Source organism: Oryx dammah, unplaced genomic scaffold (genome assembly GCF_014754425.2).
Source record: "Oryx dammah isolate SB20612 unplaced genomic scaffold, SCBI_Odam_1.1 HiC_scaffold_347, whole genome shotgun sequence".
NCBI lineage: Eukaryota > Metazoa > Chordata > Mammalia > Artiodactyla > Bovidae > Oryx > Oryx dammah.
In genome coordinates, this window is record NW_024070512.1 from 1 (window position 1) to 12,149 (window position 12,149).

At 49.8% G+C, this 12,149-nt stretch overlaps 1 protein-coding gene across 1 annotated transcript; it reads left to right on the top strand.

Annotated features, from left to right (window-relative positions):
• Window positions 1-6,937: 6,937 nt before the first annotated feature.
• LOC120859251 (myeloid-associated differentiation marker-like) lies at window positions 6,938-7,858 on the top strand. The gene has a single exon (XM_040235422.1). The coding sequence runs from the start codon at window positions 6,938-6,940 to the stop codon at window positions 7,856-7,858; it is 921 nt and encodes a 306-aa protein (XP_040091356.1).
• The last annotated feature ends 4,291 nt before the right edge of the window (window positions 7,859-12,149 follow it).

The window sequence follows — 12,149 nt, forward strand, 5'->3', positions numbered from 1 at the left end:
AACCTGTCTGAGTGAAAAGCACTGGCATTGCTGTCAGATGGGCCTGGATTTGAATCCCTTGGGTTCTTAACCTCACCTGGAGCCCCTCATCCCTGCAGTTGGCTATTTGGGACACATGTTGTGGAACTGTGTCCTCTCTCTGCATGAACAGGCAGCCCAGGGAGATGGCAGGGGTGAGGCTGGACCGATGACAAGAGTTGCCCTGGAGGTGCTCAGCTCTTAGGCCAGTGGCTCCTCCGTGGTTGCACATTACGGTTGCCTGATGCGGACAGTGCTTCCCAAAGTGTGGTCCTCGGACCAGCAGCAGAACATCAACAGGAAGTTACTGGGAATGCAGATTCCTGGGTTCCACCCCAGACCTGCTGAGTCAGAAACTCTGGGATGGGGCCCAGCAGCCCCCAGGTGATGCTGATCCTGGTCCAGTGTAAGAACGCAGTGCTCAGGTACCAAGGTGCTGAGAAAGCTCCTCAGGGCATTCCAGGGTGTTAGGCATCGGAAACATGTGAAAGTCAACAGGGGCCACCCCACTCCCACCCCTCTGCCTCACTCCTCACCCCCAGGGATTCTGGTTCCTTGGAGCTGAAGCAGGACCCAGGCACAGATCTAAATAACAACATGCAGCTGATCCTAATGTGAGTCACTGCTCTGGTATGGACATTTCGATACGTACACTATGCATGCTCTTCCTTTAGAGGCCAGGCCCTGCAGCACAGGACAGCTGCTCTCTGCTAGGTCACTGGACTGTGCAGAGAATAATCACCAGATATTGACATTTAGTGGCAGCTTGAGCTATGACATGCATGGTGCTTGATGGTTTGCGTGTAACATCTCAGAACAGCCCGGTGAATTGTTAGAATTCTCTGCTTTACAGACAGAAAAACTGAAGCACAGAGAGGTTAAGTAACTCACCTTTGTCACACAGCTACTAAATGGCAGAATCAGAATTCCAACCTAGTTCTCTCAGACTCCAGAGTCCACCATTTTGCTTCCTCATTTTACAAACAAGAGCAGGAATGAGGTGCTGAAGGTCTCCGGGGGTGGGGGTGGGGGGGGTGGGGCACCCATCCCTTCTGCTGTACCTTTGCCTGGAAGCTCCCCAGTGCTGGGGTATCAACTTTAAGATGTGACAAATGGAACTTGGAGCTGGGTGTCACCCTTAGGAAATAATGCCTCCCTCCTGGGCATATATGGAGTTGGAAAAGGAAATTGAAGTGGAGTTTTAATTAAGTCACAAGGATTTCATCCTGGAATCACAGGATTCAGGATGTTAAGAAATTTGACACTTGTCCCCGTCCCAGTTCAAGTGTTCCTTGCCCTCTCAATGCTGGGTGGTGTCCACTGACACCCAGAGAGAAGAAAGAAAAAGAGGAGGATCTTAAGGAGTAGAGAAAATATAGGTCCATTTTACCACTAAAAACGCATTTTACAAAAGCAATAAAGATTTTGTCCTGAAGAGATGAAGGGCTTGGGGAGGGGTTGATACCACCAGGTGGACACTGTTCTCGATTCTCCTGGAGATGCGGTAGAGCTCCATGGCTGCCCTGGCATCCTCCACCGAGTTGTGTCCCAGCACGCTGTCCTGCAGACACAGGGCAGAGAAGGGACTGGGACTGAATTCAGACACCATGGAACTCAGGCCTTCCCTGCTCACACCCTGAGTTCAGGGCTGCAGTGGGTCAGGGATGAGTCTCCCAGGCCCCTGAGACCCTGGGCTCAGCAGGTGTCTGGAGCAGGCCTGGCTTCACCCATGAGCCCAGGGTGCAGGCAGGGCCAGGTAAGGAATCCAGGTCCTGAGGCCAGGTGTGCCCTCCAGGGCCTCCCATCTGCTGGGTAGAGACAGGGCGCTGCAGACTTGGCCTCAGACCCAGAGAGGCTGGAGCAGTTCTCACAGGAGCCCAGGGCCCAGGAATGTGGGCACAGATGTTTCTAGAGTGCTCCTTGCTCAGCATGTTGAGAGCAGGACTCTTCATTGAGGCCAGGAGCTGACACTCTGTCCTGGGTCCCTGGTGCAACAAGCCCTGCAGAGGGGCCCAAACTCAGGCCCATCTCCCTCCTGAACATTCTTGCTCCCAGACAAGTTGTCCCCCACCCCTCAGACTGGGGTTGGGTTCTCACCTCTGTGGCCTCCATCTCCTGCCTCTTCCACTAAGACACACCCTTCACCCTCCACTCAGACCTGGTGTCCTGCTTGTCCCCTGCCCTCCTTCCCTGCTCAGAACACCTGCTTTCCCTCTGTGGACACACCCCACAGATGTGGTGATGGTCAGGTCACAGGCCACCCTCCCTTCAACAAAGAGTTTCTTAAGGATGGACCGGACCTTGCTCACCCGAATCCTCAGTATCTTGTCCAGCATGGTATAGAGTAGGTGCTTCATAAACATCTGCTGACCCTGAGTTGACACAGCTTCTAGTGCCCAGTCTGCCTCTCTGAGCCCTTCTACCCCAGTGAGCTCCCAGCTCCCAGCCCCCAGCACATGCCTGCCTCCAACTGGGGCTTTTGTGGGTCTGTTCTGCCTGCAAGTATGAGCTCAGGGTCTCTCACTTTTGGAAGCTCATCATGAGGCCAATTTCCTGAGTGAAAATCCCAGAGGCTTCTCTGTAAGTGAATGCTAGTCCCCTGATTACATCTCAACAGTGGTTTCCTACTGAGTCTTAAATGCTTCATGTGGTGCCCAGTGCTGTGAATGTTTGTCCCTGCCAGACTCTGTATCTCTTTCTGTGAGTCTCCGTCTCTCCCTCTCATAAACATTGCTCAGTCATCCCTGCCTAAGGCAGGATCTAGGTTCGTGCTCCTTGTAAGAATCGAATGCCTGGTAGTCTGAGGTGGAGCTGAGGCCGTGATGCTAGCACTAGAGAGTGGCTGCCACCGTCTCCCATAACCCCCAGATAGAACTGTCTCGTTGCAGGAAAATAAGCTCAGGACTCCCACTGATTCTGCATTATGGTGAGCTGTATAATCATTTCATATTTCATTATATATCACAGCATAATAATAAGAGAAGCCAAGTGCACAATAAATGTAATGCACTTGAATCACCCCCAAACCATTCCCCATACCCCCGTTCCTGGAAAAATTGTCTTCCATGAAACAGGTCCCTGGTGCCAAAGAGTTTGGGGACCACTGCTCCAGAGGACTGGCTTGTCTGTTTGGAGACCTCTGGCATTTGTACGGGGAACTACAAGGGGGAGTGCTGAGTATGAGCCCAGGACTGTGATCACCCACATCTGAGGGAAAGGTGGAACAGGAGCCACCTGACTTACTCCTCCAAGGCTGGCTTTCAACTCTGAGCCCTGAGGGTCCACTGATATCCTGGGATGGGTTCTAGGAGGTCTACAAGAGCTCTGTAACTGAATGCAACATCTGAGTTTACGTGCATGTGTGTTTCTGGGATAGTCATATTCTCAAGAACTAGAGGAAAACAATAGAATGGGAAAGACTAAAGATCTCTCCAAGAAAACTAGAGATACCAAGGAAACATTTAATGCAAAGATGAGCTTGATAAAGGACAAAAATGGTATGGACCTAACAGAAGCAGAAGATATTAAGAAGAGGTGGCAAGAACACACAGAAGAACTATACAAAAAGATCTTCATGACCCAGATAACCATGATGGTGTGATCACTCACCTTGAGACAGACATCCTGGAATGTGAAGTCAAGTGGGCCTTAGGAAGCATTACTAGGAACAAAGCTAGTGGAGGTGATGGAATTCCAGTTGAGCTATTTCAAATCCTAAAAGATGATGCTGTAAAATTGCTGCACGCAGTGTGGTAGCAAATTTGGAAAACTTAGCAGTGGCCACAGGACTGGAAAAGAGCAGTTTTCATTCCAGTATCAAAGAAGGGCAATGCCAAAAAATGTTCAAACTACAGTACAATTGTGCTCAATTCACATGCTAGCAAGGTTATGCTCAAAATCCTCCAGTCTAGGTTTCAGCAATATGTGAACTGAGAACCTCCAGATGTACAGCTGGTTTAGAAAAGGCGGAGGAACCAGAGATCAAATTGCCAACATCTTTTGGATCATAGAAAAAGCAAGAGAATTCTAAAAAAAATCTACTTTTGCTTCACTGACTCGAGAAAGTCTTTGACTGTGTGGATCACAACGAACTGTGGAAAATTCTTAAAGAAATGGGAATACCAGACCACCTTATCTGTCTCCTAAGAAATTTGTATACAGGTCAAGAAGCAAAAGAGCAGACATTTAACAACTTACTGGTTCAAAATAGGGAAAGGAGTACCGTCAAGGCTGTATATTGTCACCCAGCTTATTTAACTTACAAGCAAAGTTGTTGTTGTTCAAGCAAAGTTGTTGTTGTTTAGTCACTCAGTTGTGTCCGACTCTTTGTGACCCCTTGGACTGCAGCACACCAGGCTTCCCTGTCCTTCACTATCTCCCGGAGTTTGCTCAAAGTCATGTCTATTGAGTCAGTGATGCCAACCAACCATCTTATCCTCTGTTGCCCTCTTCTCCTCCTGCCCTCAATCTTTCCCAGAATCAGGGTCTTTTCCAATGAGTTGTCTCTTTGTATCAGGTGATCAAAGTATTGTAGCTTCAGCTTCAGCATCAGTCCTTCCAATGAATATTCAGGGTTGATTTCCTTTGGATTGACTGGCTTGATCTCCTTGCTGTCCAAGGGAATCTCAAGAGTCTTCTCAACACCACAGTTTGAAAGCATCAATTCTTCAACACTCAGCCTTCTGTATGGAACTCTCTCTTCAGTTCCTGGAGGTTGGTTAGGACAAACTGGGGTACAGAGAGCATGACACCCCCTGCCTCCCTCACCCCAGTGCCCCTCTCCACCCTGGCATTGCCCACTGGGAGGCCCGCAGGCTCCAGGGCTCCACTGCCAGTTGGGGCTCAAGGAGCTTTGTGAGTCCAGGAAGGTTCTCAGGTTTGCTCTGTTTCTCTTTCCGCCTCAGCTTGTCCCAGGGTTTATTATCAGCAAAGGTGATATAATAATTCCCTGATGGCAGGAGGCTGGCTGAGGCTCAGGGTGCTGGCCCTTCCACCCTGGGGGCCTCTCAGCAAATAGTCCCTTGGAAACAGGGCAGCTGTCCCTGAGGAAGGGGCGGGCTGGGAGGGGCCTCACTCCCCCCACACTGGACCCTGGAGGAGCCCCTGTGTGAGCAGGACTGCAGCCCTGGCTGGGGGGACTGCCTTGGGCAGGTGACCTGGGCAATTCCATGGTCTCCAGTGTCCCTGCCACTCTGGCCACGTGTCCCTGTCACAGCCCTGAAGCCCCTTCAGGCCCCTGTTCTCCTGTCTCAGTTTCAGTCCAGGCCCCTCCTCCACGGGAAGGTTGGCTCCATGCCTGCATCTCTTCTGGGTCAGAAGACCCCTATTGGGCTTCCTCAGAGCCCCTGAGACCCTGGGACCCCCCCAGTCGTCTCTACTCTGCCTCCCCCGCCATTCCCGGGAGCATCCTCAGGGCTGGCCCCTCCCAGGGGTCCTGCAGGGGCGTCCTCTCTCAGCTCCTGCCCTTAAAAGGATTAGATTTGCACGCAGATGGCTGCTTTAGAGCTTAAAAAGCTGGCATTTTAACATCTTGTTCCTTGGTTCCTCCATGATGCTCCACCTTGGAATCATGCTAGGTTGGGGTCCCCTGACCCAATGCAAAAGAGTCACATGTGAAAGCAAAATTGGAGAGGGGAGTCACAATAGTCCCTACTTCCCATGTCATCCTGTCCCCACGGCCTTGCTCTCACCCCATGGCTCCTCCCTGTTCACTTCTGAAGCTGCCCTCCTCTGGGTGGGGCTGTGTCCCCTCAGATGGCAGCTTCTTCTAGAGATGGCTGCAGGGAGGAGAGGCCAGGATTCATGTATTTTCAGGTTGCTGTGGAAGGAGGCTCTGGCCCTGATGGTATGTTCTAGACTTTGGTCCTGGGCTCCACCTAAGGGGATTTCTGCCATGTGCACTGTAGAGCACAGAGTTCATGCCCATGGCTTTGGTATATTTATCTGGGGTTCCAACTTCATGGTCATGCCACCTTAGAAGTAGTAGCAGTAGTTGCATGTTGCTCAGTCGTGTCTGACTCTTTGCGACCCCATGGACTGTAGCCTACCAGGCTCCTCCCTCCATGGGATTCTCCAGGCAAGAGTACTGGAGTGGGTTGTCATTTCCTTCTCCAGGGGATCTTCCCGACCCAGGGACTGAACCTGGGTCTCCCGCATTCCAGGCAGATGCTTTAACCTCTGAGCTACCAGGGAAGCCCACCTTAGGTAAAGACTTAATTCCCCTACCTTAGTTTTGTCATCTGTAAAATGGTGTTAGTCAAAAAGGACACTCCATAGTCCCTTTTCTGAAACCCTTGGGGTCAGATATTCTCTAGAAGTCAGAATTTCCAGCTCCATACAGGTGACATAGGACATCTACTCTACATGACATCACACCCCACTGGGGTCTGAAAGCACCTCGTAATCATACACATTAGTGTTTCGGCAACTGAACTTTTGAACAGTCACATTAAGTAAAATAAAAAAAGATCATAATTTGTCTCATGTCTCTTTGGGTTGAATTTTGTTACCAAACAATTTTTTAAATATTCGTTTTCAATTTTGAGAGACTTGAAGGGTTGGGATTAAAGATAAGGACCATCCGTCTCTGTGTCTCCATAGATAATGGCCAGCTTAGAGAGATCCACAATGTTCATGGTTTGAAGCTAGACCACAACCACCTGGGAGCTTTGGGATAAGACAAGTCTCCTGACAAGGCCAAGGGTGATGGGTGGGGAGAACCATTCCGGAGCAGCTGTGCTGTTACCCAAGTATCTGAGGCCATTGGTTCCAACTCCGCAGATTCTGAGCCTCAGCTGTCACAGGGCCCTGAGCTGTTGGTAGGTGTCTGATCGTCTGGAGCTGGATCTTTCTTTGGTGGGTTCTCAGTGAAGACCACTGCCAGACCGGTGACTGTGACTGGCCAGACATTCGTAACACCATGCCCACCAGGGCGGCACTCCCATACTGGCACCACGTGAACAGAGTGTTCTGGTTCCTCCGCGTGCCGCAGCTCTTCTCCACCTGCGTGGCATTCTCCTTGGTGGCTGACATGGGCATTTGGAGAGGGGACGTAGGTAACTGGTCCATGTCCTTCTGGTGCATCTGTTTCATTGTGACCCTATTCATAGCCATAGTTGAGGTAAATGATCTCCAGTCTCGCTTTCCTTTCTACTGGTACAACTTTCCCGTCACCTTCGCCTGCTACGCTGCCCTCATCTGCCTCTCAGCCTCCATCATCTACTCCATCACCTACGTCCAGTTCCTGCCTCATGGCCCTGAGTGGGACTGGGCCATCGCTGCCACTGCATTCTCCTGCGTCGCTTCAGTGCTTTATGCCATAGAAATGGCGGGCATGTGGAACTTCTACAGGCTCAAAGAGATCCCCTGCTACATACACACTGTGCCCGGCCTGCTGAACGTGCTGGAGACCTTCGTGGCTGGGCTCATCTTCGCCTTCCTCAGCAATACCTCCCTGTACCTGCACCAGCCAGCCCTGGTGTGGTGCGTGGCTGTGTACTCCATCTGCTTCATCCCAACAGCAGTAACCATCCTGCTGATTCTGGGCAACTGGGAGAACAGGCTGCCCAGGCCCTTCTCCATTTTCCAACTTGTGCTCACCATGCTCTTCGTCCTCCTCTACATCAGTGCTCTTGCCCTCTGGCCTCTCTACCAGTTCTACGAGGAGTTCGGCGGGCAGCCCCAGCGGTCCAGTGATGTGAGCTGCATGGATGACCTCATGTGCGCCTGGGACCAGCGCCTGGCTGTGGCCGTCCTGACAGCCATCAACTTGCTGGTTTACATGGCTGACCTGGGGTACTGGGCCCACAAGGTCTCTGTAGAGATTGAGGACCGGACCTGATCCTCTGCTCACACAGGTATCCTCACCGAGCTCTGACGTCCTCTGATGCCCTCTTCCTGGCTCCCCTCTCCCTCCTCACATCGTTCCCCATGCATCTCACTCTCTTTTCTGTTCCTTTTCTCCTTCTGCTCTGTCTCCTTCCTGTCTTGTGTGGTTGCCCACATTCTCTTTTGCTTCTCTCATTTTTTCTACATTTTCTTTTTTGGGGCCCTTTTCTGGTTTTCTTGTCTCCTGTGTCCTGACCACCTCTGCCTATTTTCCTTCTTCTGATCCATCAGGACCTGAGACTCCTTCCTTCTTGGTCCACTGCCCCCTCCCGCCTTCTGAAGTGCTGACTCCACAGCACACAACCCTCTGCTGTTCACACCCTGGGCCTCTGGAGGGGCCTCATTGCCAAAATGTTTCTGTTCCCCTGGGAGTAACTTAGTTGGTGTATTTATGGGCGGTGTATGGGTGTTGGGGGTAGATAGGTCCTCATTTCTGCTAGTGGAGGGGGCTGTACAATGTACGTCCCCTTTAAGTTAAATAAAATCTCTAGAGGTCAATAATGTCAAGCAGGAAATTTGAAGCAGAGACCTTAGATTCTGAGACCCAACCTGTTGCACAACCCCACCAGAGATTGACTGGAGAATTCTCCCAGGCTTACTAATTATCTGCTGCCTAGAGGGTGTCTTAACAGAAGTGTTTTGACCAATCCAGCTCCTCTCTGGGCAAATTAAAAAGGATCTAGGGAAAAAAACCACAAGATCTTGAAGACAGCCGTCTGCGGTATTGGTGAGGGACAGTGATGTGGCCTTCCTGCCTCAGTGATCAAAGCAGCAGGTCCTTCCTCTGCAGGGAGAAGAGCATGGTCCTGCCAGCCTTAAAGGTGATGTTAGCCTGCTTTTCTTTTTTCCTATTCTTTTCTTTTTTCTGATCAAGACAGCAAAAATCAGTGGGTGACCCTATTCGTAAAGGGGAAAGTTTCTTTTCAAATTTTCTTCAGTGAGCAGTTTGAGGGGGTAGCATTTGACAGCACTGCCAATGCTGACGTCATGTCATAAAAACTGCATGGCCTGAGTGTGTGGTGCACACATATGTGCTGAAGCATAATGTGATCTATATAAATACATATAGTTTAGAAAAACTCCACGGAGCTTCTCATGTCCATCATTGTCTCTGCTCCATCACATTGTCTCTTTCTCAATCACAGAGACAGACTTGTACTCCCTCCCACATTTATAATGTCCTTTTTAATTTCAATATAAAGATGAAGGAAAACAAAGAAAAACCTCCACAAAATCCAAATATTCTCATTGCCCCAAATTTGCCTAGGACTCAGAAGGATCCTATCCAATTTCCACCCTCACCCAAACCTGGGTTTCGTGGAGCCCCTTCCACTGATGCCCCACCCACACCTGGACCAGAGTCCGGGGATGTGGCCCAGCCTGTGACACAAGAGGTTAGGCCCACCCCAATGCCAACTTCCTGTGCCCTAACTCTTAAAGGGGCCAGGAAAGCACCTGGATGCCTTTCTTTAAGGGTGTGTGCCTGTGTGCAGGCTCAGTGGGTGTTTTTGTGTGTCTCTCTGTGTATACCTGTATATGTGCCCATGGGTTTCACTGCACTGAGGCCAGTGGCAGTTTGTTTACAGGAACTGGTGACTGGGAAGGCACCAAAAGACCTCTTCCTCTCTTCCTCTCCAATGCAAAGCCTCAGAGCCCCGCATCCTGGTGTCACCAGGCCCAGAGGGGCCCGGCAAGCAGAGCTGTGGGGGAGGGGCGGGGAAGGACCCCCGCTGCTGCCCCTCAGTCCTGGGCTGGGAGGAAGCCTGGGATCTTCACCCACAGGCAGGTGCGGTGGAGGGGGAGGGCTCCCAGGAGGCGGTTCCCATGGCAGGTAAAACTTAAGAAGCAATGAAATAGACTTGCTATTTTAAGACAAGACAAGAAAAATTTAAACATAAATATTTTCTCTGCCCATTTGAAACTTCTCCCTCCCCTCTGGTGTGTATTGTGTATTTGCATGGTGTATAAAACCTACCTTCACAAGGGCGGAAATACCTGCTCCACCATAAAGATCAATATTTCTGTTCTGGGCCCAGCCATGTAACTCCTTAGAAAATACTACTACTTACAAATGACCTTATTAATGTCACTACTTTATTACTTCTATTCTTCCTGTTTGACAAGATTCTTGTTTTTCGCTTTCACAATGTGTTATTGAGCCCCTGAAAAAACTAATGATTAACTGGCTTGAAACGATTGACATGATGTATAATTCTATAAGATCACTGATTGTAATAGTGTGACTCTGGATATGGGAAGAAGCAACAGGAGGGAAACATTTCCTGGAGCTGACAGACTGGTAAGACAGCTGGTCCAGAGGATTTTGGCTACTGTTACCAGGACTAGATGAATAATTGCTTGCTGAGTAGCCTATCAATGAAATCTTTACCTGACCAGGCAATGAGCATTCCTAGCATCCTGGGGCAAATTGGTCAAAAACACCTCCCAAACTTTAGCTGAAATTAAGACAGAAACAAATGGAGAATACTGAGTAGTAAAACATGTTGCCCACCACCTGGTTCTACAAGAATCAAGTCATTAACCACAGCAGTCACTGACCTATCCTGAAAGTAATCTACCCTGAAATGAATTCAGGGTGGAAATCAGGAAGAAGCACTTTATGTTGTAGCAAAACTGGCAGAGCCGGTCCTCAGATAGATATTTTTAGGAGAAATTTTTATGAACCCAGTTTCTTGCATCTTCCCATACTTAGAAAAGCACTAAATCCTTAACTCTGGTATCTGATCCTTTCGAAGAACAATAACTTGGCTAAGATGTATGCTTGGTTGCATGTACCCTTCTCCAAATCACACACATACTGTCTTCAACCCTTAACTCTTCAACACAGTTCTCACAGCTTTCTGAAAGATTGTCTCCCTGGTTATAATTTTTGTTGACTTGAGTAAAACTTTTCACTTCTTTTTGAGTTGATAATTGATGAATTTTTTTTTTTTTACTGATATGGGCATGTATGCATTTATCTCTTGCAAGTTCAGTGCAAGAACTCTCATTTTCTTATATTTTCCTGAATCAGATGAAATACAAACTCCCTCCCAGAGAGGGAGGTGATGAGGCTGGAGAGGTAGAAAATGGTCTGAGCTTGCAAAGCTTTGGAGGTGACATTTTAAAACTTTGTGTTTCATCTTAAGGCAACAAAGAAAACCCACCAAAGTTCTTTCAGTTTGCATTCAGCACAAGCAGACATTGAGAGAAAGAATGGAAATAGACAAAGCAGCTAGAAGCTAATGGCAGGAGTGCAGATGAGGGGATGGATGGATCTCAGGTTCATCTTTGTTCAAGGCTGCCTTTCACCAGCCCCACTCTGTGCCTGGCCCCTCATATCATTGTCCCTGACCTTCACACCAGCCTTAGGAGAGTTATATAATCCCCAGTCTACAGATGAGGAACTAGAACCTCATCAGGGCTAGAGCTCAGGACCTCCCAGCCCAGGAACCACTGAGCAGGGCCTGGTCTCCAGTCTCTGCCCACCAGACCCTCCCTTCCTGCAGCTGCACCTTGGGCCAGGCTCCTGGGGCTTCCAAACAGCAGGGGAGCCCCAGCCGTGGTCACTATCTTCCAGTCTTTCTTTCACTTAGAGGACAGATGCTAGTCACATAGAGAGAATTCTTATTACAAAGCCACCCCTCCTTTCTCTAGACTCCAGTGGGTCCTGGTGCAGTGGGACTGAACCACCAGGCCTGCCAGCTCCCCCTCAGCCTGAGCTCTTTAGACAGAGGGTCCTGGGTGGGGGAGGTCCATCAAGTGGAACAACTCCAGCCTCCACCGAGGACCCCGTGGATGAAAAGCTGGGGCTGACTGGCACAGTGGTCTCTGTACCCCTGCCCTTCTGGTGAAAGTGAGTCGCTCAGTCATGTCTGACTCTTTGCGACCCCGTAGACTATACAGTCCATGGAATTCTCTTCAACCAGAATACTGGAGTGTGTATAGCCTTTCCCTTCTCCAGGGGATCTTACCAACTTAGGGATCAAACCCAGGTCTCCCACATTGCAGGCAGATTCTTTACCGGCTGAGCCACAAGTGAAGCCCAAGAATACTAGAGTGGGTAGTGTATCCCTTCTCCAGCAGATCTTCCCGACCCAGGAATCAAACTGGGGTCTCCTGCATTGCAGGCGGATTCTTTACCAACTGAGCTATCAGGAAAGCCCCCTGTCTCTTTATCCCAGCCCTAAACCCTGGGGATAGGTGGACATGAAGAGGTGAAGACACTCAATCTTGACCGAGGG

Bases quoted from the DNA above. Each gene is read 5' to 3' on its own strand.
- LOC120859251 (XM_040235422.1), top strand. From the start codon at position 6,938: ATGCCCACCAGGGCGGCACTCCCATACTGGCACCACGTGAACAGAGTG.